Below are 26,244 nucleotides of genomic sequence, written 5' to 3' on the forward strand. Positions count from 1 at the left end.
TCTAAGTTGGCATCTTAACACTTCTGTCATAAATGGCTGCAAAGGATGTATTTTCTGGCATAATATATATACTGCATATGTACTTTAAATATATAGTTGACAAAACCTTGGAACTGCAGATTTAATTTATGGAAAATGTCTGCCATATAGTTTAATTGGCAAATCAAACTTTAATGTCAGTCATTTAGCCAAACCAGACTGCATCAATGGGAACATTCCAAATCCCAATGATTTTTGAAATAAACTCTTAAAAAGAGTAATAACATTTACTGAGCATTTATTTATGAGGCACTGTTCTAGTGAATTTACATTGTCATTTTATCCTGATAATTATGAAGTAGACATTATCTTTATCCTGATTTTTAGAGAGAAGTAAACTGAGGCATTAAGTTAAATAACTTGCTAAAGGAGCTACGTTGTGCAGAGCCAAGATTTGCCTCCAAGCAGTCTAACTGTGAACCCCAGCAGAGTATGTCCAGAGACTGCACTCTTGTCCCTTCACCACCACACTGTGCCTTCTTATAAAACTCACTTTTAAACTAGGAACCTGACTGTAATTTGCTGGTGTAAGGGACCAGGATATAATATTTAAAATCTGGGAAATTTCTATTCACAAGAAAAAGCAGCTCTAATGAAGTATTTAAATGTCTCCCTATAGTAGTAAAGTCTCATTTGTACATGAGCTTGAGATTCCTGTGGGATAGCTAAGTGGCCATTTCTGGCAGGCATTTGGACTTTATAGGGAAGTCTAAGCTAGGGATGGAGATGTGGAAATTATCATCATAGAGGTGGTAGGGATAGTGGTTAAATTGGGAATGGGTAAGATTGCCCAGTGTCTTAGCTTGGGCTGCTCTAACAAAATACCCTAGACTGGGTGACTTAAACAATACAAATTTATTTCTCATAGTTCTGGAGCCAGGGAAGTTTTTTGTTTTTTGGTGGTTTTTTTTGGCTGTGTTGGGTCTTCGTTGCTGTTCGCGGGCTTTCTCTAGTTGTGGCGAGTGGGGGCTATTCTTTGTTGAGGTGCATGGGCTTCTTATTTGTGGTGGCTTCTCGTTGCAGAGCATGGGCTCTAGGCGTGAGGGCTTCAGTAGTCGTGGCTTGCGGACTCTAGATCGCAGACTCAGTAGTTGTGGCGCATGGGCTTAGTTGCTCCACGGCATGTGGGATCTTTCTAGACCAGGGCTCAAACCCGTGTCCCCTGCATTGGCGGGTGGATTCTTAACCACTGCGCCACCAGGGAAGTGCCGGCGGGGAAGTTTAAGATTAAGGTGCCAGACAGTATGGTTCCTGGTGAGATCCTCTTGATTTGCAGACAACTGCCTTCTCGCTGTATGCTCACATGGTAGGGAGAGAGAGAGAGCATCTCTCTTTTGTCCCTTTTTAAAAAAAATAAAATTATTTATTTATTTATTTATTTTTGGCTGCATTGGGTCTTCGTTGCTGCGTGCGGGCTTTTCTCTAGTTGCAGCAAGCAGGGGCTACTCTTTGTTGCGGTGCATGGGCTTCTCATTGTGGTGGCTTCTCTTGTTGGAGAGCATGGGCTCTAGGCGCGTGGGCTTCAGTAGTTGTGGCTTGCGGGCTCTAGAGCGCAGGCTCAGGAGTTGTGGCGCACGGGCTTAGTTGCTCCGCGGCATGTGGAATCTTTCCGGACCAGGGCTCGAACCCTTGTCCCCTGCGTTGGCAGGTGGATTCTTAACCACTGCACCACCAGAGAAGTCCTCTTTTGTCCCTTCTTATAAGAGCATCAACCCCATTGCTAAGGGCTCTACCCTCATGACCTAATTACCTCCTAAAGACCCCATCTTCAAATACCGTCACATTGGGGATTAGGACTTCAACACATGAATTTTGGGGTAACACAAACATTCAGTTTAGTCCATAGCACCAAGAGACGGCATCAAGAACCATGCTGGGGAACAGAATAGAGGCTAGGGGATTAGCAGTATTTGGTGGACGTTGATTTATATGTTGAACTAATATTCAAAGCTTTTGTATTGGGTGTGTAGGTGTGTGTTTTGCATGAGAGAGACTTGAGTATGTTTACAAACAAAAAGGAAGTAGTCAGCAGAGTGGTAATATAGGTCAAAAAATGAGTTAAGTGGTAGAGCAAGGTAAGGGTAGATTCTTCAGACTACAGTCTTTAATCTATGGGTACACAAAAACATCCAAGAGAGACTATGGGCATGTATATTTTTAAAGGAATCAATATGCAGAACTTGCCTTCCATAAATACTCTTCTTAAGAATGATCTGGGGACTTCTCTGGTGGTCCAGTGGGTAAGACTCCGCACTGCCAATGTGGGGGGCCCAGATTCAATCCCTGCATGCCTGCCGCAACTAAGGAGTCTGCGTGCCACAACTGAAAGATCCCACATGCTGCAACTAAAGATCCTGCATGCCATAATGAAGATCTGGCATGCTGCAACTAAGACCTGGTGCAGCTTAAATAAGTAAATAAATATTAAAACAGAAAAAGAATGAATCTTGCTTCTGGATGTAAGAACGAAAACTCTTAAAACTCTTAGAAGAAAACATAGGGGGAAAGCTTTATGCATTGGATTTGGCAATGATCTTTTAGAGGATATGACACCAAGGGCACAGTCAACAAAAGGAAAAATAGACAAATTGGACTTCATCAAAATTAAAAACTTTTGTGGTCAGTGGACACTATCAACAGAGTAAAAAGGCAGCTCACAAAATGGGAGAAAATATTTTCAAATCACATGTCTGACAAGGGATTAATATCCAGAATATATAGAAAACTCCTAAACTCAACAACAACAAAAAACCTGAATCAAAAAATGGGCAAAGGACTTCAATAGACATTTCTCCCAAAAAGGATATACAGATGGCCAATAAGCACATGAAAAGATTCTCAACATCATTATTGATTAGGGAAATGCAAATCAAAACCACAATGAGATACCACTTCATACCCATTAGGAAGGCTGTTATTAAAAAACAAAACAAAACAAAAAACCAGAATAACAAGTGTTGGTGAGGATGTGGATAAATTGGAACTTGTGTTATTCTGCTAGGGCTGCCATAGCAAAATACCACAGACTAGGTGGCTTAAACAACAGAAAATTATTTTCTCACAGTTTGGAGGCTGTGAAGTCTAAGATCAAGGTGTCAGCAGTTTTGGGTTTTGATGAGGCCTCTCTCCTTGGCTTGCAGAAGGCCATCTTCTGTCCATGTCCTCACATGGCCTTTTCCCTGTGCATGCATTCCTGGTGTCTCTTCCACTGATGCCAGTCCTGTTGGATTGGGGCCCCGCCCTTATGGCCTCTTTCAACCTTAATTACTTCCTCAAAGGCCCTATTTCCAAATACAGTCACATTGGGAGTTAGGGCTTCAGCACATGAATTGGAGGGGGGCACAATTCAGTCCATAACAAAACCATTGTGCACTATTTGTGGGAATGTAAAATGGTGTAGCTGCTGTGGAAAACAGTATGGTGGTTCCTCAAAAAATTAAAAATAGAATTACCATATGATCCAGCAATTCTACTTCTGGGTATACATATCCAAAAGAACTGATCTCAAAGAGATATTTGTACACACTTGTTCATTATTCACATTATCCAAATGATGGGAGTAACCCAAGTGTCCATAAGTGGATGAATAGATAAAATGTACACGCAGTAGAATATTATTCAGCCTTAAAAAGGCATGAAATTCTGATAGATGCTGCAATATGTATGAACCTTGAAGACATTATGGTAAATGAAATAAGCCAGAAAGAACAAATATTGTATGATTCCACTAGTATTAAGAGGTACTTAGAGGGACTTCCCTGGTCGCGCAGTGGTTAAGAATCCACCTGCCAATGCAGGGGACACAGGTTCGAGCCCTAGTCCGGGAAGATCCCACATGCCGCGGAGCAACTAAGCCCGTGCGCCACAACTACTGAGCTTGCGCTCTAGAGCCCTCGAGCCACAACTACTGAAGCCGGCGCGCCTAGAGCCCATACTCTGCAACAAGAGAAGCCACCGCAACGAAAAGCCCACGTGCCACAATGAAGACCCAACGCAGCCAAAAATAAATAAATAAAATAAATAAATTTATTTAAAAAAAAAAAAAAGAGGTACTTAGAGTAGTCAAAATCATAAAGACAAAGTGGAACGGTGGTTGCCAAAGACTAGGTTAAGAGGGGAGTGGGGAGTACTGTTTAATGGGTACAGAGTTTCCGTTTTGCAAGATGAAAAAAGTTTTGTGGATGGATGGGGATGATATTTGCAAAACACTGTGTACTTAATCCCTCGTAACTGTATACTTAAAGATGGTTAAAATGGTAAACTTAAATTATTTTTAAAAAATGGGTCTTGTTGATTCTCCTTTTCCACTTCCTCTTTCTTACTAACCCTTCTCCCACTTTACCAAAAAGTCACCTTTGCATTTGAAATCTAACTGAAGTACACTGCCCCAGGGAGGATACCCTTTAGGACACCAAACAATGTTTATCTCATCCCCCATTGAAGGATATTTGGGTTGTTTCCATTTTTTTTTTAAGCTATTATGAATGAAGCTGTTGTGAACATTTTTGTAGAGGTCTTTTATTTTCATTTATCTTAGGCAAATACTTCAGAAGTGGAATTGCTGGGTCATAGGGTAGTGTTTCTCAGGCCAGTTTCTAAAGTGGTTGTACAGTTTTGCATTCTTTTTGTGTGTGTGTGTGTGAACTTTTTTTTTTTTTTAATTTATTTATCTTATTTTATTTTTGGCTGCATTGGGTCTTCATTGCTGCACGCGGGGCTTTCTCTAGTTGCAGTGAAAGGGGGCTACTCTTCCTTGCCATGCCCGGGCGGCTTCTCTTGTTGCGGAGCACAGACTCTAGGTGCACAGCCTTCAGTAGTTGTGGCTCGTGGGTTCTAGATCGCAGACTCAGTAGTTGTGGCTCACGGGCTCTAGAGCGCAGGCTCAGTAGTTGTGGCACATGGGCTTAGTTGCTCCGCGGCATGTGGGATCTTCCCAGACCAGGGCTCGAACCCGTGTCCCCTGCATTGGCAGGCGGATTCTCAACCACTGCGCCACCAGTGAAGCTCTACAATTTTGCATTCTTTTGAGTAGTGTATGAGTTCTGATTGCTGGAAATCTTTGTGTATCTGATTTTGTGAATCTTTTTAATTTTAGCAATTCTAGTGAGTGTGTATTGGTATCTCATTCTGGTTTTAATCTTTTCCTTCTGACTAATAATAGGGAGCATTTGTCAGACATGTGTCGCAAATATTTACTCCCTGTTCTGTAGTTTACCCATTCATTTTTTTTAACAGTGTCTTTTGAAGAACAGATTTTGATTTTAATATTTTTCTTTATGGCTAATGCTTTCTGGGTCCTTTGTAAAAGTCTTTGCTGATACCAAGCTCAAAAATATTTTTCCTGTGTTTTCTTTTTTTTTTTTTTTGCCGTGCCTCTTGGCTTGCGGCATCTTAGTTCCCTGACCAGGGATTGAACCCAGGCCACCGCAGTGAAAGCGTGAAGTCTTAACCACTGGACCGCCAGGGAATTCCCGTGTTTTCTTTTAGAAACGTTATAGTTTTAGCTTCTACATTTATGTAGATCCACTTTTTTTTTTTTTAATTATTTATTTATTTATTTATTTATTTATGGCTGTGTTGGGTCTTCGTTTCTGTGCGAGGGCTTTCTCCAGTTGCGGCAAGTGGGGGCCACTCTTCATCGCGGTGCGCGGGCCTCTCACTATCGTGGCCTCTCTTGTTACGGAGCACAAGCTCCAGACGCGCAGGCTCAGCAATTGTGGCTCACGGGCCTAGTTGCTCCGTGGCATGTGGGATCCTCCCAGACCAGGGCTCGAACCCGTGTCCCTTGCATTGGTAGGCAGATTCTCAACCACTGTGCCACCAGGGAAGCGCTGTAGATCCACTTTTAATGTGGTATGATAGGAGGCAAAGCAAATGCCATCAATGGGGATTTAGGATATGATTCTGGAGAGGAAGCCTGAAAAATCGCTATTACATTTGAGGAGGAATCTTTTTTTTTTTTAACTTATTTTATTTTATTTACTTATTTTTGGCTGTGTTGGGTCTTCATTGCTGCTCATGGGCTTTCTCTAGTTGCAGTGAGCGGGGGCTACTCTTCACTGCGGTGCATGTGCTTCTCATTGCAGTGGTTTCTCTTGTTGCTGAACACGGCCTCCAGGGTGCGTGGGCTTCAGTAGTTGTGGCTTGCGGGCCCTAGAGCGCAGGCTCAGGAGTTGTGGTGCACAGGCTTAGTTGCTCCGTGGCATGTGGGATCTTCCCAGACCAGGCATCTAACCTGTGTCCCCTGCATTGGCAGGTGGATTCTTAACCACTGCGCCACCAGGAAAGTCCCGAGGACAAATGTTTTTAAGTGTAATTGAAATGAATACACTTACATTTTTTTAATGGGAATTTGCAGGGGTTGGGGGAGCAATGGTGCTTCCAGCAGTCACTAATTCTAGGTCCAATAGTGCATATTAAAGTTGCTGCTGTTTAAAAACTCATAGTTGGATCATAGTTGGGTAGGTGCTCACACCAATCCTTGCCTGTTGGTGCCCCCTTGATCCTCTTAGCTGAGTGTCCTGTTTGGCCCAAAGCATTTACTTTGGAAAAAATTAAGAGTGTTTAAAGCAGGAACAGGCTGCTATATACCACAGCTAAAACTAATGGAATAGTACCCCTGGTTCTGCTTTGTTGGCTTTTGGAACTGAAGTAATGAGTAAGAGGGGTGGCCCTGGGTATTGGTTTTATTTTGCTGGAGGTAAATTTCTTGGACATGTGCAGAATGGACCAGAGTGAAAGTATTTGCCGAGAATTTTTTTTTAAATTTATTTATTTAATTTATTTTTGTCTGCGTTGGGTCGTCATTGCTGTGCGCGGGCTTTCTCTAGTTGCGGTGAGCGGGGGCTACTCTTCGTTGCGGCAGGCGGGCTTTTCATTGCGGTGGCTTCTCTTGTTGCGGAGCATGGGCTCTAGGCATGCGGGCTTCAGTAGTTGTGGCACGTGGGCTCAGTAGTTGTGGCTCACAGGCTCAGGAGTGTAGGCTCAGTAGTTGTGGCGCACAGGCTTAGGTGCTCCGCGGCATGTGGGATCTTCCCGGACCAGGGCTTGAACCTGTGTCCCCTGCATTGGCAGGAGGATTCTTAGCCACTGTGCCACCAGGGAAGTCCCGCCAAGAATGTTTTTATTAATCAGGAGTCAAAGGCAGAGGAGGCTCAGAAACAATCAGCTAACATCATCATTCTAACCTTAAAGGCTGCTGACCCTGTACAATGGGGAGGCTTTATTCCCATACCCACTGGTTGGTTTCCAGGAAACCAAAGTCTTTATGTTCTGGGGGAGTATAATTGTAAAGCTGAAAATTAAAGGAATTGATGAGAAGGGCATCACTAGGAGTGCAATCCATAGTTTAATGTGATGCTTGCCATCTCTCAAGATTAACTGACCCCTGTTCAACCACTATTCATGTGAAATTACTTTTCAATTCAGCATTCAAAACTCTCATTTGAGTATCATACAAAGTGAAGTAAGTCAGAGGAAAACAAATATCTTAGCATATGTGTGAAACGTAGAAAAATGGTACAGATGAACCTATTTGCAGGGCAGGAATAAAAACTCAGACGTAGAGACCGGACGTGTGGACATGGGGGGGAAGGGGAGAGTGGGATGAATTGGGAGATTAGGTTTGACATATATACACTACCATGTGTAAAATAGCTAGTGGGAACCTGCTTTATAGCACAGGGTGCTCAGCTCAGTGCTCTGTGATGACCTAGATGGGTGGGATGAGGGGGTAGGAAGGTCCAAGAGGGATATATGTATACATATAGCTGATTCATTTCACTGTACAGCAGAAAGTAACACAACATTGTAAAGCAATTATACTACAATAAAAACTAACAAACAAAAGCCTCTCATTTGACTATTTACTACTACCACCAAGATCTACACCTGCAGCAGCTTCACCTGGACTTACATCTCAGCCTTACTCACCACAGGGGCCCTCTTACTCATTGCTGTGTTGCATCTGTTAGGGGTGGGATCTGGGCATTTGAGGTGGCAGGCCTTCTCGTTCTCACTTGCATGTTCACCGCCAGGTACAGTTGTGTAATTAGTGTTATAGTACCACTTATTTTCAGAGTTAGGTGGTATGGCAGGTGACGTGTTATACATTCCTTAGTGGATTCTGACTTTCTTGGCTCCTGTCTTGCTGTGTATATCAACCAATATCCCTCGGTTCTGATGAGCTTCAGCATTTAAAGCCTTAACCTGACATTCAGTTTATCCCGCAGTGCCAGTTCTGTTTACCAAAAGTAGCCCTGGCTCCATGCCAGTAACTCAAGAGTTTTTACCCATTTAAAGTTTAAGGATAGTTTATAACATCATTTCAGCCCCAAGACCTGTAATCATTTGCTTTGCTGGATTAAACTGTCTGAAGAATTCCAGCTATTCTGAGGAAAATTTTGGAGGGAACCACTACTAGATGTTTTTACATATCTTTGGCCCCATTCCCACCAGCAGTATATGAGGGTTCTAATTTCTCCAGATTCTTGTCAACTTATCTTTTTATTAGAGACACCCTAGTGGATATGAAGTGGTATCTTACTGTGGTTTTTTTGTTTGTTTGTTTGTTTTGGTTTTTTTAGTTTTTTGGCTTATGGGATCTTAGTTCCCCGACCAGGGATTGAACCTGGGCCACGGCATTGAAAGCACCGAGTCCTAACCACTGGACCACCGGGGAACTCCCCTTATTATGGTTTTGATGTGCATTTTCCTTATGGGTAATGTTGAGCATTTTTCCTGTGCTTATTGGCCTTTAAAAAGTTATCATCTTTGAAAAAAGAAAAAAAAAGTATCATCTTTGGAGAAATGTCTATTCATAGCCTTTGCCCATTTTAAAAATTGGGTTGTCATTTTGCTACTGAGTTATAAAATAGTTCTTTATGTATTCTAGATAAGGTCCCTTATCAAATATGATTTACACAAGTTTTCTCCTATTCTGTGGGCTGTCTTCACTTTCTTGATGGTGTCCTTTAAAGCACAAAATTTTAAGTTTTGATGATATCCAATTGATCTATTTTATTTTTCGTTTTGTTGCTTGTGCTTTTGGTATTCATCTTATCCAAGAAGCCATTTCTTAATCTAAGGTCATGAAGATTTATGCCTGTTCTAAGAATTTTATAGTTTTATCTCTTAAAACATTTAGGTCTTTGATCCATTTGTGTTAATTTTTATACATGACATGAAGTCGGGGTTAACTTTATTCTTCTGCATGGGGACATCCACTTGTCCCAGTATCATTTGTTGAAAAGACTGTTCTTTCTTCATTGAATTGTCTTAGAACTCTTGTCTAATACACTTGATCCTAAATGTGAGGGTTTGTTTCTGGACTCTCAATTCTGTTATATTGATCTTTGTTTATCCTTATGTCAGTGCCACACTGTCTTGATAACTGTAGCTTTGTTTTTTTGTTTTTTTTTAACTGAAGTATAATTGATTTACGATATCGTGTTCGTTTCAGGTATACAACACAGTGATTCAGTTTTTCGTACACACACACACACACACACACACACACACACACATTCCTTTTCAGATTCTTTTCCCTTATAGGTTATTGAAAAATACCGAGTATAGTTCCCTGTGCTATACAGTAGGTCCTTGTTGGTCATCTATTTTATATATAGTATTGTGTATATGTTAATCCCAACCTCCTAATTTATCCCTCCCTGCACCCCCCCTTCCCCATTGGTAACAATAAGTCTGTTTTCTATGTCTGTGAGTCGCTTTCTGTTTTGTAAATAAGTTCATTTATATCATTTATACCATTTTTTTAAGATTCCACATAGTAATGATATCATATGATATTTGTCTTTCTCTTTCTGGCTTACCTCACTTAGAATGATAATCTAAATGTTGCTGCAAATGGCATTATTTCGTTCTTTTTTATGGCTGAGTAATATTCCATTGTATATGTATATACTACATCTTCTTTATCCATTCATGTGTCAATGGACATTTAGGTTGCTTGTAGTTAAGTTTTAGAATCAGGAAATGTGAGTCCCCTAACTTTGTAGTATGTGTTCTTTTCTATTTTGCACAGATGATACCATATTACAAATAATATTTTGCACATATTTTTAAACTTAATATATAATAGTTTATCCTATATAAATTAACATAGCTATTTCATTTTTTGAGAGTTGCATAGCATTTCAGTAGTACAAATATATTCTGTTGATGTAATTTAGATTTTATAATCTTCTGCTATTACAAACAGTGCTGCACTATGTACCTTTGTAAACATGTCACCTCAGATTGTAAGTTTCTAGAGATTGAATTCCTAGAAGAGGAACTAGAATGTCAGAAGTAATGTGCATTTAAAATTTTGTGAATTCTACAGTTTATGTAGAAGGAAAACTATGGAAAACTGTAGAATTTTTCCTTATGTTATTGATGTCTAACTTTATCCTGTTTTGGTTAGAGAGGATGCTTTGTATGGTTATTTATCTTATAAAATCTATTGAGGCTTGTTTGTGGCCCAGCAAATGGTCCATCCTGAAGAATATCCCATGTGCACTTGACAAGATGTGATTCTGCTATTGTTGGGTGGAGTGTTCTGTATGTGTCAATTAGATGTGTTTGGTTTATTGTGCTAAGTTCTCTATTTTCTTACTTATATACTGTCTGGTTGATCAATTCATTATTCAAAGTGAGGTTTGAAGTTTCCAACTGTTATAGAACTGTCTACTTCTCCCTTCAGTTTCTTTCAGTTTTTGCTTCATATATTTTGAGGGTCTGTTATTAGGCTTATAATGTTTATGATTTATTTTCTTGTGTTTTTTTAACCTTTAAATTAATATATAATGTCCTTTGTCTTTTGTACCTTTTTTTTTAATGCATTTTAAATTTATTTATTTATTTATTTTGGCTGTGTTGGATCTTCGTTTCTGTGCGAGGGCTTTCTCTAGTTGTGGCAAGCGGGGGCCACTCTTCATCGAGGTGCGCGGGCCTCTCACTGTCGCAGCCTCCCCTGTTGTGGAGCACAGGCTCCAGATGCGCAGGCTCAGTAGTTGTGGCTCACGGGCCCAGTTGCTCCGCGGCATGTGGGATCTTCCCAGACCAGGGCTCGAACCTGTGTCCCCTGAACTGGCAGGCAGATTCTTAACCACTGCGCCACCAGGGAAGTCCCCCTTCCCTCTGTTACTGATGTCACAGATAACATCTTTATAAATTGTGTCCCATTAACCTAGATTAATAATTGTTTTTTATGCATTTGTCTTTTAAATCATGTAGAAAGTAAAAACTGGAGTTAAAAATCGAAGTTACAATAATACTAGCTTTTACAATTGCTCTTGCTTTTTTAATCTTTACTGAAGATCTTTATTTCTTCATATGGCTTCAAGTTACTGTTTGACTTTCTTTCATTTCAACCTGAAGAACTTTTGGCATTTCTTGCAGGGCCCATCTACTGGTAACAAATTCCCTCAGCTTTTGCTTATCAGTAAATGTCTTGATTTCTTCCTCATTTTTTTTTTTTTTTCCCCACGCCAAGTGGCATGCGAGATCTTAGTTCCCTGACCAGGGATTGAACCCGTGCCCCCTGCAGTGGAAGCACAGAGTCTTAACCACTGGACTGCCAGGGAAGTCCCTCTTTCTCATTTTTGAAGGAGAGTTTTGCTAGATATAGAATTCTTTTCCTATACCATTTTTGCAAAGGCTATATTCCTTGTTAAGTGTGATCACTGACACCTGTTCTTTTAGCCTTTGTTCATCCAATGTGTTAACCAAGATTTCCTTGAATACTAGGAGCTCAAACAAATAAAACAAAAATGAACAAAAAACACACCAACAAAAATAAGAGGAAAAAAAACCCCACCTCTCTTTGTTTTTGCAGATTGGTTCTGTGCTGGGGCCATTCCTTCAACACTTAGCTAGGCTTGCTCTGAACCTAGAGATCAGCCTGAGGTGAAAGCTTAGAGTCTTCTCAGGTTTTGTCTGATCATGTGTCTGGGTATGCTTGTGGTGTTCTAAGTTTTCTCATATACATGGTGCCTTGGAATGTCCTAACTTCCCAAAGTGTTTTCACCCCAACCTCTCCATATCTGTGAGTCTGTAGTCTGCTTTGCAGCTTTTATTAGCAGTGCCTGCCGCTTTTCACCCCGGAGTTCTGAGTTAGGTAGAACAGAGGCAAGTACCTTGCATCAGTCTTAAGATGGCCCCCGTACAGATTAGAACAAATGTACACAATAATTTACAAATCAGGTTTCCCTTGGGTTTAGGGAGAGAGCTGAAAACTGGGCTGCCTTCAAGACAAAAACCACTGCCATGCTGGGGTGGGGGTGGGGCAAGGATCAGTAAAAACAGCACAAAACTTTCCTATTATTTTGAGGATGACTTTTTCATTTTTTATTCTTTTTTAAAAATATTTATTTATTTGGCTGCGCCTGGTCTTAGTTGCGGCACGTGGGATCTTTATTGTGGCACGTGGGATCTTTGTTGCAGCATTCGGCATCTAGTCCCGCTGACCAGGGATCGAACCCAGGCGCCCTGCGTTGGGAGCACGGGATCTTAACTACTGGACCACCAGGGAAGTTCTGAGGATGACTTTTTCTTGATTGAGTGTTCACTTGGTTGTTGTAAAGCTTTGACTGTTTTCTAAAGCTACAACAAAGTTGGTTCAGACTGCTTGTTTTTTGATGTTTCTGTGGAGGAATGAGGCTTTGGAATTTCATAGTCTGCTGTTTTGCTGACATGTGGATTGTGTTTTCACTCTCTTGATAGTGTACTTGGATTCACAAAACGTTTTCAATTTCGATGAAGTCTACTTTATTTTTTCTTTTGTTGTCATAGTAAGAAACCATTGCCAAATTCCAAGGTCATAAAAGTTTGTCTCTTTTGGGGAATTCCCTGGTGGTCCAGTGGTTAGGACTTGGCTCGTTCACTGCCTAGGCCCAGGTTCAATCGGGGAACTAGGCTCCCACAGTCCTCGTGGTATGGCAAAAAAAAAAAAAAAGTTTGCCTCTTTTTTAGTAGCTGGAGCACAGGTCCTGTGATGATTTCTCAGCCTTAGGTTACATGCCCATCTTCAAAGCAATCACTGTGGTGAGGTAATAGACTATTCTTTTCTTTCTTTTTTTTTTTTAATTTTTATTTACTTTTTGGCTGCTCTGCTTGTCATGTGGGATCTTAGTTCCCCCACCAGGGACTGAACTTGTGCCCCCTGCATTGGAAGCTCGGAGTCTTAACCACTGGGCAGCCAGGGAAGTCCCAGTAATAGACTATTCTGATTGGCCAGGCTGAATAGAGTAGGATCAGCCGCACAGACTGAGAGTGGTGTTTATGCTAAGGTGCTGTTTCCGAAAAGGAAGATAGAATGGGTGCCAGAAAAATTAGTAAATATATTATGAAGCATTCTTAGTACATTGAGAAGTTGATGGTGCCCTAGAGTGCACATTTTAAATTTAAAATGTATTTTTCTTGCTATAAATTAATATGTAAATGTTTTTTTTTTTTTAAAGATCTGGCATATATTTCCTGACTACTTTTTTTTTAAAATTAATTAATTAATTTATTTTTGGCTGTGTTGGGTCTTCATTTCTGTGTAAGGGCTTTCTCTAGTTGTGGCAAGCAGGGGCCACTCTTCATCGCGGTGCGCGGACTTCTCACTATCGCGGCCTCTCTTGTTGCGGAGCACAGGCTCCAGAAGTGCAGGCTCAATAGTTGTGGCTCACGGGCCCTGTTGCTCCGCGGCATGTGGGATCTTCCCAGACCAGGGCTTGAACCCGTGTCCCCTGCATTAGCAGGCAGATTCCCAACCACTGCGCCACCAGGGAAGCCCAATATGTAAATGTTTAAAAGTGACTTCCAGGGCTTCCCTGGTGGCACAGTGGTTGAGAATCTGCCTGCCAATGCAGGGGACACGGGTTCGAGCCCTGGTCTGGGAAGATCCCACATGCCGCGGAGCAACAGGGCCCGTGAGCCACAACTACTGAAGCCTGCGCGCCTGGGGCCCGTGTTCCGCAGCGGGGGAGGCCACTGCAATGAGAAGCCCGCACACTGCAACGACGAGTGGCCCCCGCTCGCCACAACTGGAGGAGGCCCGCATGCAGCAACGAGGACCCAACGCAGCCAGAATAAATAAATAAAATTTTTAAAAAATAAATAAATAAATAAAAGTGACTTCCAAAAGTATACCTGCTGATGTGGTCCCTGATAAGCCAAACAGGAGGAAGTTGGTTTAGTCTTTACTTCATGTTCCAATGTACTCATTTTTTGTGGTTTGTTTTGTACAGGTACTGTGATAACCAGAGTTTGGTAGCAAGGATCTACTTATTGGACCCTCTTGACATATAAAGAGATGTGGGGGGATTCTCGATCTACTAACAGAACAGGACCTTTTCGGTAAGTCTTAAAATTTGAATATTGAAATGTCAGTTTTTAATGATACAGTATAACATTTTTGGCCTACCATAAAGAGGGATATTTTCTAGAAATAGCTCTGATTTTTTAAAAATAGAAACTATTTAAAAATTTTCTAGTCATTTCTGAAGTGATTGTGAGACTAAATACCCAGCATGCCAAGTGTTTTAGCATTTTTAAAAGCATTAACAAAATCCCCCAATTTCTAAAAATATTTTTTGTCTCTTTTAGCAAAGTAATACATATTTGATTAATAAGGAAAGCTAGTAAAAAATGTACATAAATGTTTATAAATGTATGTAAATGTTTCATTAAATTCAGTAATTTATGTCTAGAATCCAGAGCTCTGTCTTTCCTGTGACACATTGTGTTTCAGCTACCAAAAATAGTTCTGAGAAAGAAAAATTACTCGATGCAATTTTCTAAGCTGCATTTCAATTTTAAATGTTACTAGGTACAAAGATAAGTGGAGAAGGTGGTACCGTTCAGTTGTAAATGGATTATATTTTAGATTTGTGGGGAGTTAATTTTTTATAGCCAGTATAATAAACACTGATGATGGTATTTTAAAACTTTTGCATTGTGTTTACAATTGGAATATGATTGTAATGGCTTTAGTTGGTATATGGCAAAGAAATCTGACCTTTAAAGCTATACATTAAAAAATATTTATGCTCCAGGGAATTCCCTGGTGGTCCAGTAGTTAGGACTCCACACTCTCACTGCCAAGGGCCTGGGTTGAGTCCCTGGTCGGGGAACTAAAATCCCACAAGCCACGCGGTGTGGCAAAAAAAAAAATTTATGTTCTAATTGAAACTTCTGTTACTAGTAAATTTTCTTTTTGATTGGCAGTCTGCAGGATCTTCTTGTGCAAATTCAACAGATGTTTTATTATTTTGAAGCTTGGGGTTCCAATGAAAAATTTAGGGAGAGAACTAAGTTTTAAAAAATCCATATAATATTTAGTAAAACTAGTTTCATGAATAAAGGGGTCTTTACTTTTTGCTTAGCAGTCTTTAAATTAAAGCAGTGGTGGTGATGCTGGTTATGTTTTTCCTTTCAAAATATTAAGGTCTGGATCAGTGGTCAACAACAGGTTGTATAGCCTGGAGCTTGTTTTTGTTTTATTGGAACATAGCCCTGATCATTCATTTACAAATTGTCTGTGATTGCTTTCATGCTGCAATGGCAGAGTTGAATAGTTCTGACAGAAACTGCAAAGCCTAATGTAATTACTGTCTGACTCTTTATGGAAAAAGTTTGCAGATCCCTAGTCTAGATTAGTGAGTTTGTACTTTAACATTTAAAAATCTCTCCTTTTTACTTATATTTATGGATAATTATTTGTAAGTAAGGCTGTTTCCTGTAAGCCTTCAGGAATGTTAGGTAACTTTAGCTCTATTGCATCACTTAAAAATTTTTTTCAGAACATTTTCTCTTTGAATTTATTATTTAAAATTGTATTTCCCCACCTTAATTTTAGTTTAAATATAAGTCATTACATGCTATTTTTTAAGATCTTTGACCAGAAAGAGATATAGTTTATATAGCATAACTTTTGGGGGGACTAATTTGGGTGAAAAAGGTATCTTGCAGGAAAATAATTTTGTATTTATTTTAACAACTCGTCTTCTTAAAATTTTTTAAAATTTGGTTGAAAATGATTTTCATAGCCACTGCTATTTTATACTAATAGAAGTGTTTCTTGAATAGTCTACATAAAATACAGTTCTAAGAACCCTAGTACAGTGGTTACTCTAGATCTCTTTGAGCTTCTCCACTTAAGAGGGTAAGGTAATCCTTAGGGTAGTATTCAAAGACACTGTTGGATGTGTTCTGGTCAGAGAACATGTAGATTTAGATACCTCAGCACTCAGCCTGTGAGTGTCTGCTGAGGCTTAAGTCTTCCTGCAATCTAACTATTGGGATTTTTTTTTTATTATTAATTTTTTAATTTTTTGTCTGTGTTGGGTCTTTGTTGCGGTGCACGGGCTTCTCATTGCAGTGGCGTCTCTTGTTGCGGAGCACGGGCTTTAGGTGCGCGGGCTTCAGTAGTTGCAGCGCGTGGGCTCAGTTTTTGTGGCTCGCAGGCTCTAGAGCACAGGCTCAATAGTTATGGCGCATGGGCTTAGTTGCTCCACGGCATGTGGGACCTTCCTGGAAGAGGGCTCGAACCCGTGTCCCCTGCATTGGCAGGCGGATTCTTAACCACTGCGCCGCCAGTGAAGTCCCTAACCATTGGGATTTGAATGATTTTAAATATGGGTGACACCAGAATTAGTGGTAATGTCTTAATTTTAGTGTTATATTGTATTATTTATGAAGAACATTTAAAGTTGCTTCTCTTATGATGAACCCCATAGATATAACTAATGTTAATAGGAGCTGATGGAAGTTACCATGTCCTGAAAATCCATTAAATATGCATCATTCAACTGTTTAGGTTACTATTGTTAAATTCCTATTACTTTTTGGAAAGGGTTTGGCATTGTAACTGTTTCTCTTGCACTGAGTAACCCAGAAGCGGTTGTCTGTTGAATCTTTCTATAGCAGTGTAGTCTGAGTTCAGAAGGGTCATGTAATAGAACCTGTATATTCTGGAAGGAGAGAACTGAGTTGGACTTGATCTCTTAATACTTTTGTTTTTACTTTTTTTTTACTGCTTTGTAAAACTGTTTTGTTTTACTGCTAAAAAGGAGGTAACCATTCAGATCATTTCATGTTTTCCTTTTTCATGCCCTTCTCTCCCCTCCCCTTGAAGCTCAGTATCCTAGGTACCTAATTGCCTATTTAAATTTCCTAATCTTTTACCAAAGTCAAAACATATAAAATGGTCTGGAGCTTAAGACAAAGGGAGGAAGTTAGGTAGTATGAAAGATTGGGCCAATTCTCATTTATCTCTTGAGTTCTGTAAACTGAGAATGCGAATTTAATACTATGCTTATTTTAAAATATATTGTATTACCATGAAAAATTAGATGAGGCATTAGAATCTAGAAAATCAGCTTTTTTTTTGGGACCTGGTGATAATGCTTGAAGGCCTAATGCTCTCTCTAGGTCCCTTTCAGTATTAAGCTCCTGGATGCTGTTGCTTGGTTTAGTCGACTTAACACATGCTTTGTGGCATGATTCATGCTGCCTTCTGAGATACCCTTGAGTAGTTACAATAACAGGACCCAGGTGAGAGCAGTTCTAGGTGGAGCCACTGTAGAACGAGGATTTAGATGCAGCCAGGGCTGATGCTCAGCTGGTGAACACTGGTGTACTCCTAGTGATTTACAGCCAGTGTTTCTTCATTTTGGGCCTGCATCCATTCTGACTGGGTGGTGTCCATACTGTGGCTGTAATCAAATATTTTGGAATGTTACTCCTGTATGCACCAATGAGAAAGACACCTCCTGAAACCTACTGTATAAAATTTACAGTGCATTGGTTTTTCTGATGTATAGGAATCATCATGCTGATCTTGGAATTCTAAGTTCCCTGGCTATAGGAAATGGAAATTTTTGTAGAGTGTCACCATTGCTAGCTTATCTGGTGTTGCGGATTTTCCCTGTTGCAGGACTGGGTGAAAGCTTTTTCTGCAGCAGTCATGTTGAAAACCTTGTGTTGACTTTCCTCGTGTTCTGAAATGGGAATATAAAAGTTTACTACACCACTTCGTCTTAAAATAGCAAAACATTGCTGTTTTCTGCAGATCTAGGACCTTGTTACAGAACTCTGCCAAAAAAAAAAAAATGTTTGCGGAAGAATGTGCTGTTGATTAGAGAAGAATATGCTGGTGTGTAGATTTCAAACTCTCTGGACAATATGAATAACACTGTCTTTGTTTCTACAGTGGGAGCCAAGAAGAAAGGTTTGCTCCGGGGTGGAACAGGGATTATCCTCCTCCTCCCCTTAAGAGTCATGCTCAAGAGAGACACTCTGGCAACTTTCCTGGCAGAGATTCACTTCCCTTTGATTTCCAGGGGCATTCGGGGCCTCCCTTTGCAATTGTAGAGGAGCATTCTTTCAGCTATGGAGCTAGAGACGGACAGCATGGTGACTATCGAGGAGGGGAGGGACCTGGACATGATTTCAGGGGGGGAGATTTTTCATCTTCTGATTTCCAGAGCAGAGATTCATCACAGTTGGACTTCAGAAGTAGGGACATACATTCTGGGGATTTTCGCGATAGAGAAGGACCACCTATGGACTATAGGGGTGGAGATGGTACTTCTATGGATTATAGAGGTAGGGAGACATCTCACATGAACTACAGAGACAGGGATGCTCATACTGTTGACTTTAGAGGTAGGGATGCTCCTCCACCTGACTTCAGGGGCCGGGGCACTTATGATTTAGATTTTAGAGGCCGGGATGGATCCCATGCAGATTTTAGGGGAAGGGATTTATCAGATTTGGATTTCAGGGCCAGAGATCAGTCCCGTTCTGATTTTAGGAATAGAGATGTATCTGATTTGGACTTCAGGGACAAAGACGGAACACAGATGGACTTTAGAGGCCGAGGTTCAGGTACTAGTGATCTAGACTTTAGGGACAGGGATACACCACATTCAGATTTCAGAGGTAGACACCGGTCCAGGACTGATCAGGATTTTAGGGGCAGAGAGGTGGGACCTTGTATGGAATTTAAAGATAGGGAGATGCCCTCTGTGGATCCAAATATTTTGGATTACATTCAGCCCTCTACACAAGATAGAGAACATTCTGGTATGAATGTGAACAAGAGAGAAGAATCTGCACATGACCATACAACAGAAAGGCCTGCTTTTGGCATTCAGAAGGGAGAATTTGAGCATTCAGAAACAAGAGAAGGAGAAACACAAGGTGTAGCTTTTGAACATGAGTCTCCACCAGACTTTCAGACCAGCCAAAGTCCACTTCAAGACCAGGACAAGTCACAGCTTTCTGGAGGTGAACAACAGAGTTCGGATGCTGGTATGTTTAAAGAAGAAGGTGGTCTGGACTTCCTTGGCCGGCAAGACACTGATTACAGAAGCATAGAGTACCGTGATGTGGATCACAGGCTTCCAGGAAGCCAGATATTTGGCTATGGCCAGAGCAAGTCTTTTCCAGAGGGCAAAACTTCCCAAGATGCCCAACGGGACCTTCAGGTATGTTAATGGAATGGATTGCTTTTTTGAATTTTGCTTTTTCATAAAACTTTTCTGAAGGGTGAAGTGTAGAGTCCAGGACCATTAGTCCTAGGTCTTAACTTTGTACAGCCATTAAAAAGCAAGATTTGTATTCAGTGTACATCTCTAGAGAAAGGGCCCTCAGTTCAGATCATATTTTTGATGTGTGTCTCTTCATTATTTTGCTTGATGGTACTGATCGAAATGCTTTGGGATAATTTAGTTTGAAAGCATTTGTCTTTGGGAGTTGGTTCTCTCTCAACTCTTGCATAGTCAGGCCTGTGGCTGTTTAGGGTTCATTTTCTTATTTAAACTCCTTTAGAGAATACCTAGGATATAGAGGTAGAGAATACCTAGTTATGAGGAGGTGATGTTAATGTTGCAAGTATTCTCTTGAAGCTAACTTAATTGACTTAAATGTTGAATTTCTGTATGTATAATGTATAATCTAATGTATATATAATCTAAGTGAGGAGAATTATGTTTGCAGTTGGACATTGAAAATATTATCTTTTAAAATAGGTATTACCCATCTCTATTGAAGTTTCTGTTATTTTGGACAGTAATTCTAAGACATGCTAACCAAATAATGGATTTTGAGAATGTTAGAGCTGGATGGCCATATAATTTATTGTTCAAGTCAGGACACTTTCAAGAGTAAAAGAGGACACTATTTGTAATTATGCCAGGAGAGTAGGCATAACTGGGAGGTGTGGTCACGTAGTTATAGGAGACTTTTTTCCCCAAAAGTTAAACCCTTTTTATAACTGTTGAAATGAAAGAGAATCAATTAGAGCTGAGACTTTTGTGAATATGGAAAATGCAGATTTCTCTGAATTGTACTGTTAAGTTATATTGGCAGATGACACCTTTTGACTTTGTTCTGGAATTTGTTATAGATTACATCTTTGATAAATGACATCTGGTTTTATTTATTTATTTGCTGTTTTCTCATTCAGGAAAAGAAAATTTTAGTTTTGAGAATCTAGGTGATTTTTTTCCTGTTTATAAAAGTCGTATTCAGTGTTGTTTCTCTTAATTTTCTGCTTTACTATTTCAAAATTCCCTCAATGAGCATGGATCTTAACACACTTGTATTCTAATGATTTGAAATCAAATTTTGGGGGAATTCCCTAGCAGTCCAGTGGTTAGGACTCAGCGCTTTCACTGCTGGGGCCCGGGCTCAATCCCTGGTCGGGGAACTAAGATCCCACCAAAAAAAAAAAAAAAGAAAGAAATCAAATTTTGGAACTCAGAAAAATAGAGACAATTATAATTTTTCATATCTTCATATGATGTAAGTCATTTTGATTTTTGATCCTGAGTACCTGTATTTCATGTTATTTCATTTTGCGCATTAACATGTATTTGTTTCTAAAATAATTTTTTATTCTGGATTCAAGGATCAAGATTATAGGACTGGCCCAAGTGAGGAGAAACCAAGCAAGCTTATTCGATTAAATGGGGTGCCTGAAAATGCAGCAAAAGAAGAGGTAAGGCTTTTTTTCTTTTTCTTTTTTCCTTTTCCTTTCTTTTTGTCAATTAAAAAAATTTTTTAAACTTTTTATTTTGAAAAATTGTAGATTCCCAGGAAAGCGTAAAGAAGTATTCAGGGAAATCTTGGTTATCCTTCACCCAGCTTTCTCCCGCCCGTCCCCCAGTGTCAACATCTTGTATTACTGTAGTACAGTAGCTAAACCAGGAAATTGGCTTTGGTATAATCCATAGAGCTCATTCATTTTTCACCAGTTACATATGTACTCAACTGAGGTGAGGTTTGTTAAAAAAAAAAAAAAAATTATGACAAATGATTGCTGTCCTTAGACCTGATAATCATCCTTTAGGGGATGATCCAAGATGCAGTTACATAAAGATGCATAAAGATGCGGTTTATTGACAGTAGTAAAAACTGGGAGCTGCCTAACTTCTCAGTGGTGAAGGACTTGGTGACTAAACTATGGATGACCTTAAGGAAGAGTTTGGTCAGAATATACAACAACCAGAGCAGACAGTGCTTTACTCTGTATTAGGCATTGTGTGATGCTTACAAGCATTAGTTCATTTAATTATCACAACATCCTATGAAACAGGTACTCTTTATTCATTCATTCCAAATATTAAGCACTATTGTATTCCAGGCAGTGTTCTAGGCACTGAGTGATATAGCAGTGAACATTATGAAGTCACTGCTTCCATGGATAATAAAAATAAGCAAAAAAAAAAAATTCAAGCAGTGATAAATGCCCTGAAGGAAACTAAAGTAAGGGTTTAGAGCATCATTGGGGTATAGGCTATTTTAGATTGGGTAGTTAGGGAAGACATCACTGAGGAAGTGACATTTGAGCCCAGGCCTGAATGCAAGTGAGAGAACAGTCCATTTGAAAATGGGGAGAAGAACTGACCAGGCTGAGGGAGTTCAGGTGCCATGGCCTTGGACTGGAAAGAGCTCAGTGCATCATCTTATGTTTAAAAGATGAGAATCCGGATGCTGAAAGGTTACACAGCACATGAGCAGGAGAGGCTTGGAATACAGGCAGTATGATTTCAGAGCTTGAGTTCTTGAGGTTATGCTCTTCTGCCTTTTTTATGTACTTGAGAATTTTTAAATAATTATGTTCTACTTATTCAGCAGTTTTTGAATGCCTGGAGTGTGTATGGCTCAATTTTGCCTTTGTAAATTAATCATAGCTTTAAATTACGTAGAATAAAAGCCACTAGGGGAAATATAATATTCAATATTTGATTATGATGTGTATCATTACTGTACATACCATATTCTTGCAGATTCTTCATGCCTTTCGGACTCCTGATGGCATGCCTGTAAAGGACTTGCAGTTGAAGGAGTATAACACAGGTGAGTTTCATGACTTGCATGCAGCCTTGGGTTAGGAAGAGTCTTTGTCAGATCTCTTCATCTTGTGCTACTCAAAATTTTTTTAAGAAACCATAGTTAAGATTTTCGGAAGTCTCCTGTTGATGCCTTCAAATAACAGCCAGCTTTAGTGTTAGCTGTGGTTCTTTGTGGACGTTTGTCCACACATAGGCAATAAGGATGCATGTTCCAGTTCTTCTGAGTGCCTGTGAGATATAAAGTGAGTGTTGTAGCATTTGTCCCCAAATATATTTTATATAATTAAATCATTAAACTTACTGCTTATGTTCTTCATGGTGGTGGAATGTTTACGTTTGAGCCTGGTAAGATTTTAATTATCTTACTATATGTAAAATTTTACATTTCATTTCTTCAGCGTGGAATTTTCAACTTTCCAGAGAAATTGTACAGATTAGTGGTTTCTTGAAATTTTAGTCTTATTCTGCGAACAGACTCCTGCAACAGCTATTTTGTTGAAACCCATGAATAGATCCAGAAGAGCTTTCTTTTTGACCTCTGTTCTGTGGTCTGAACTGCAGATTAGATTTTCAGAATATCCTCCTAGTATTTTAGAGTACCAAGTTTGGTCAGTTTCTTCAAATCTTATTACAAAAAAAGTAATCAAAAGTGAAATGCCATGCACTCAAGGTATTGGACCAGTATTTTTAGGACTACACATATGAAGTGGTTTAAAAACAAAGGTAATATTTAAGTTATCTATTTTGCAGAATTTTAAATTGAAGAAGTAGAGCATTCGTTTTTTCACAAAACTTAGAATTTCAGTAATTCATGTTAAAGAACTCTTCAAGTAAGAGTAAGCCATATTTTTGAGTAGATAGTTTACTTTTAAACAGTTTACCATGGAATAAAATTTTTGCATTAACTAGATAGCTTCTTTCAATTGGTTCTACAGAGGAAAACTATCCACAAAAACAAATTTTTGTGCTTGAAATAATCTGGTGTTTGAGTTAAGTACAGAAATTTTTTTTCTGTAATTTGACAGCAAACTCAGAAGCATTATTTCTCAGGAAGCTATTGTTTCCTTGTTTTAAATACGTCAACTCTAAATTTGTGGAAACATGACTAAGAGTAGTTGTTCTCGCACACCACTTTTTTGGCAGGGTGGGGCATGTGTCTCATACAGACTTTCTTGATTTACTATTAACTTTGGGAATTAAAAATAGAATTTATAGGCTGCCGTTGCTTTTTGACTCATAGGGCAATAATTTCAGCTTTTATCTTGTTTCATGAACTGTGCTTTCGTTAAGTATTGGTATTTTTAGGAAAAAGACATGTCTTGATGTTTAAATAGCAGCAGTTGCAATTCTTCCATTTCTTTAGTACTCATTGACTTTCTATGTATATTGTCGGATTTATTAGCAGAGTAAAACCTACATTAACTTACACGGTTTACAGAGGGAGTTCTTAAATTTCCTGGCTGTGGTAGCTATTAAAGTTGTAGCTGGCACACCAGAGATATTGATACACATGTGAAATCATTCAAGACAGGACAGTGGTTTTATAAAAAAAAAAAAAAATCAGCTTTCAGGAAATGCACTTTTCTTGGCATTTTAATATATGAAGTGATAGTATAATAAAAATATATATATGCACATACATATATGTGTGTATATATATATATACCTTTTAAAATGAATGGATTGGATTACCAGTCCCATGTTATCCATATTACATCACTGCGTGGCAAGTAGAATGAACTTTTAAAATTATCGGTCAGATCATGTTATTCCCCTGCCTAACACCCTTTAACACCTTTCCATCTCAGTTGGAAGAAATTCCCAACTTCTTGTTTTGACTTACACAGTCCTGCATGAGTTTGCCCTTGGCTGTTTGTCTGACCTCATCCCATACTGCTCTCCACCTTTCTTATTATACTCTAGCCACACTGAGCCTTTCTGTAGTCCTTGGCGAATAAAGACTTCTTTCTCTGTCAGGGCCTTTGCACTGCTCTTCCCACTGATCCTCACTTTTCTTTTGGGGTTTAGTTCTTGGCTTCAGTTTCAACTCTCAGAGGCCTTGCCTCACCATCCAATCTAAAATCACTTCTCAGTCATTTTTTATTGTATCTGGGTTTGTCATCATAGGATTTATCACTTTGATATTTTTCTCAGTGGTTTTGTGTGTCTTATTCCTCTCACTAGAGAGTTAGCTCCATGATAGCAGGAGCCTCGTCTGTCTTGTTCCCTCCTGTTTACCCAGTTCTTGACACTATGCCAGGCCCTGATGGGTTCCCAGCATGCCTGGAATGAATAATGTGGTGTATGTGGAGTAATGTATATGGAGAGCAGCTGTGGTCTCCTTTCAGGTGAGGTGCATTAAAAGGTAGTTTAGGTTTCACAGCCGTGCACTCTTATGTATCTGCTGAAGAACATACCTTGAAACAATCAGATGTTCTGAGAACTTTAACATTTACTTGTTCAAAGGTTTTGAGTGAATTTTAATAGAAATGTTGTCTTTTATAAATGGCAGTCAATTTTTTAGGCTAGGATAACCTCCAGAGACCATGTAGGATGGATGTTGATCATAAGAGGGGGATTGTGGGGTAGAGTTCATCCTTTTAGTTGATGTATTGGGGAGCTAGTCTGTAACAGAGAAAACATTAATGCCTCTTCACTGACTCAAGTAATATCAGTTTAATTTTTGTCTCATTTAGAGCTGTGTAAGTACAGGGCCACAACTTCTATCCAAAATCTGTGGGGTCAGATGAATTTATGAATTTTTCTGAATATAGAAAGGTAATGTGGTACGTAGCTCATACATGAATTATTTCTCCCAGTGGGATGTGTATCAGACGTAATACTTCTGCAGCAAAATGAATATTCTCACTAAGAAGATGACTATAAAGAGACTAAGTGTAGTATATAGGTCAAGATTTGTCTCCAAATGACTTCGCTGAAAATTTACCAAAAACTTGGTATTTAGGGGATATTTGGATTTTGGAATTGCAGATAAGGGACTGTGAACCCACACATATTGTGTACGTTTGAGTTTTTCTATTGCCATGTGCAAATATATAATAACCCTATTAGTTGTAAAAGTACCTTGACTTACATGATTATATTCCTGGGGAAAGTATCAGGAATGAAATGTCTTTTGGTGACTGAGCAAACAAATTCTAGTATACACATACAATGGAATACTACTCAGCAGCAAAAATGATGAAACTATGTGTGCATGTAACAACATGGATGAATCTCAAAGGCATTATGCTAAGTGAAAGAAACTAGACTCAAAAGGCTACATACTGCCCTGAAAAGAAATAAAGTACTGATACATGCTACAACTTGAATGAACCTTGAAAACATTATGCTCAGTGAAAGAACCAGACACAAAAGACCACATATTGTCTGATTCCATTTATATGAAATATCCAGAATAGGCATATCTGTAGAGACAGAAAATGGATTGGGTAGTTTGGTGGTTGTTAGGGGCTGGAGAAGAGGGAAAAGGGGAGTGACTGCTTAATGGGTATGGGGTTTCCTTTTGGGGTGATAAAAATGTTCTTCTGGAACTAGATAGTGGTGATGGTTGCATAACACGGTGAATGTACTTAATGTCACTGAATTGTACACTTTAAAATGGTGCATTTTATGTTCTCTGTATTTGATTATAATTTTAAAAAATACTGCATACTGTATGATCCTATTTATATGACATTCTGGAAAAAGCAAAATTATAGTAATAGAAGATAGTGGTTGCCAAGGTATTGGGGGAGGAGTTGACTGTAAAATGGAAGCATAAGAATTGGGGGGCATAATGGAACTGTTTTATATATTGATTGTGGCAGTGGTGTATCAATGTTAAATTCACTGA

The 26,244-nt window shown here is 39.4% G+C and overlaps 1 protein-coding gene and 1 non-coding gene across 3 annotated transcripts in view; one reads left to right on the forward strand and one right to left on the reverse strand.

The window, feature by feature from the left end:
* RBM6 (RNA binding motif protein 6) overlaps positions 1-26,244 on the forward strand; it is a 104,931-nt gene that overhangs the window by 6,135 nt on the left and 72,552 nt on the right. Inside the window, exons 2-5 of one of the 2 annotated variants that reach the window (XM_059939685.1) lie at positions 14,274-14,382; positions 18,239-19,517; positions 20,942-21,031; positions 22,323-22,392. In XM_059939685.1, the coding sequence (XP_059795668.1) occupies positions 14,339-14,382; positions 18,239-19,517; positions 20,942-21,031; positions 22,323-22,392 (1,483 nt within the window). In that variant the 5' untranslated portion in view covers positions 14,274-14,338. Of the gene's footprint in view, positions 1-14,273; positions 14,383-18,238; positions 19,518-20,941; positions 21,032-22,320; positions 22,393-26,244 lie in introns of those variants that run through there. The other variant, XM_059939688.1, reaches the window with a different exon arrangement.
* On the reverse strand, positions 8,648-8,719 carry TRNAE-UUC (transfer RNA glutamic acid (anticodon UUC)). Its single transcript has one exon. It is a non-coding gene; the product is annotated as a tRNA-Glu (tRNA).

Source organism: Balaenoptera ricei, chromosome 11 (assembly GCF_028023285.1).
Source record: "Balaenoptera ricei isolate mBalRic1 chromosome 11, mBalRic1.hap2, whole genome shotgun sequence".
NCBI classification, from domain to species: domain Eukaryota; kingdom Metazoa; phylum Chordata; class Mammalia; order Artiodactyla; family Balaenopteridae; genus Balaenoptera; species Balaenoptera ricei.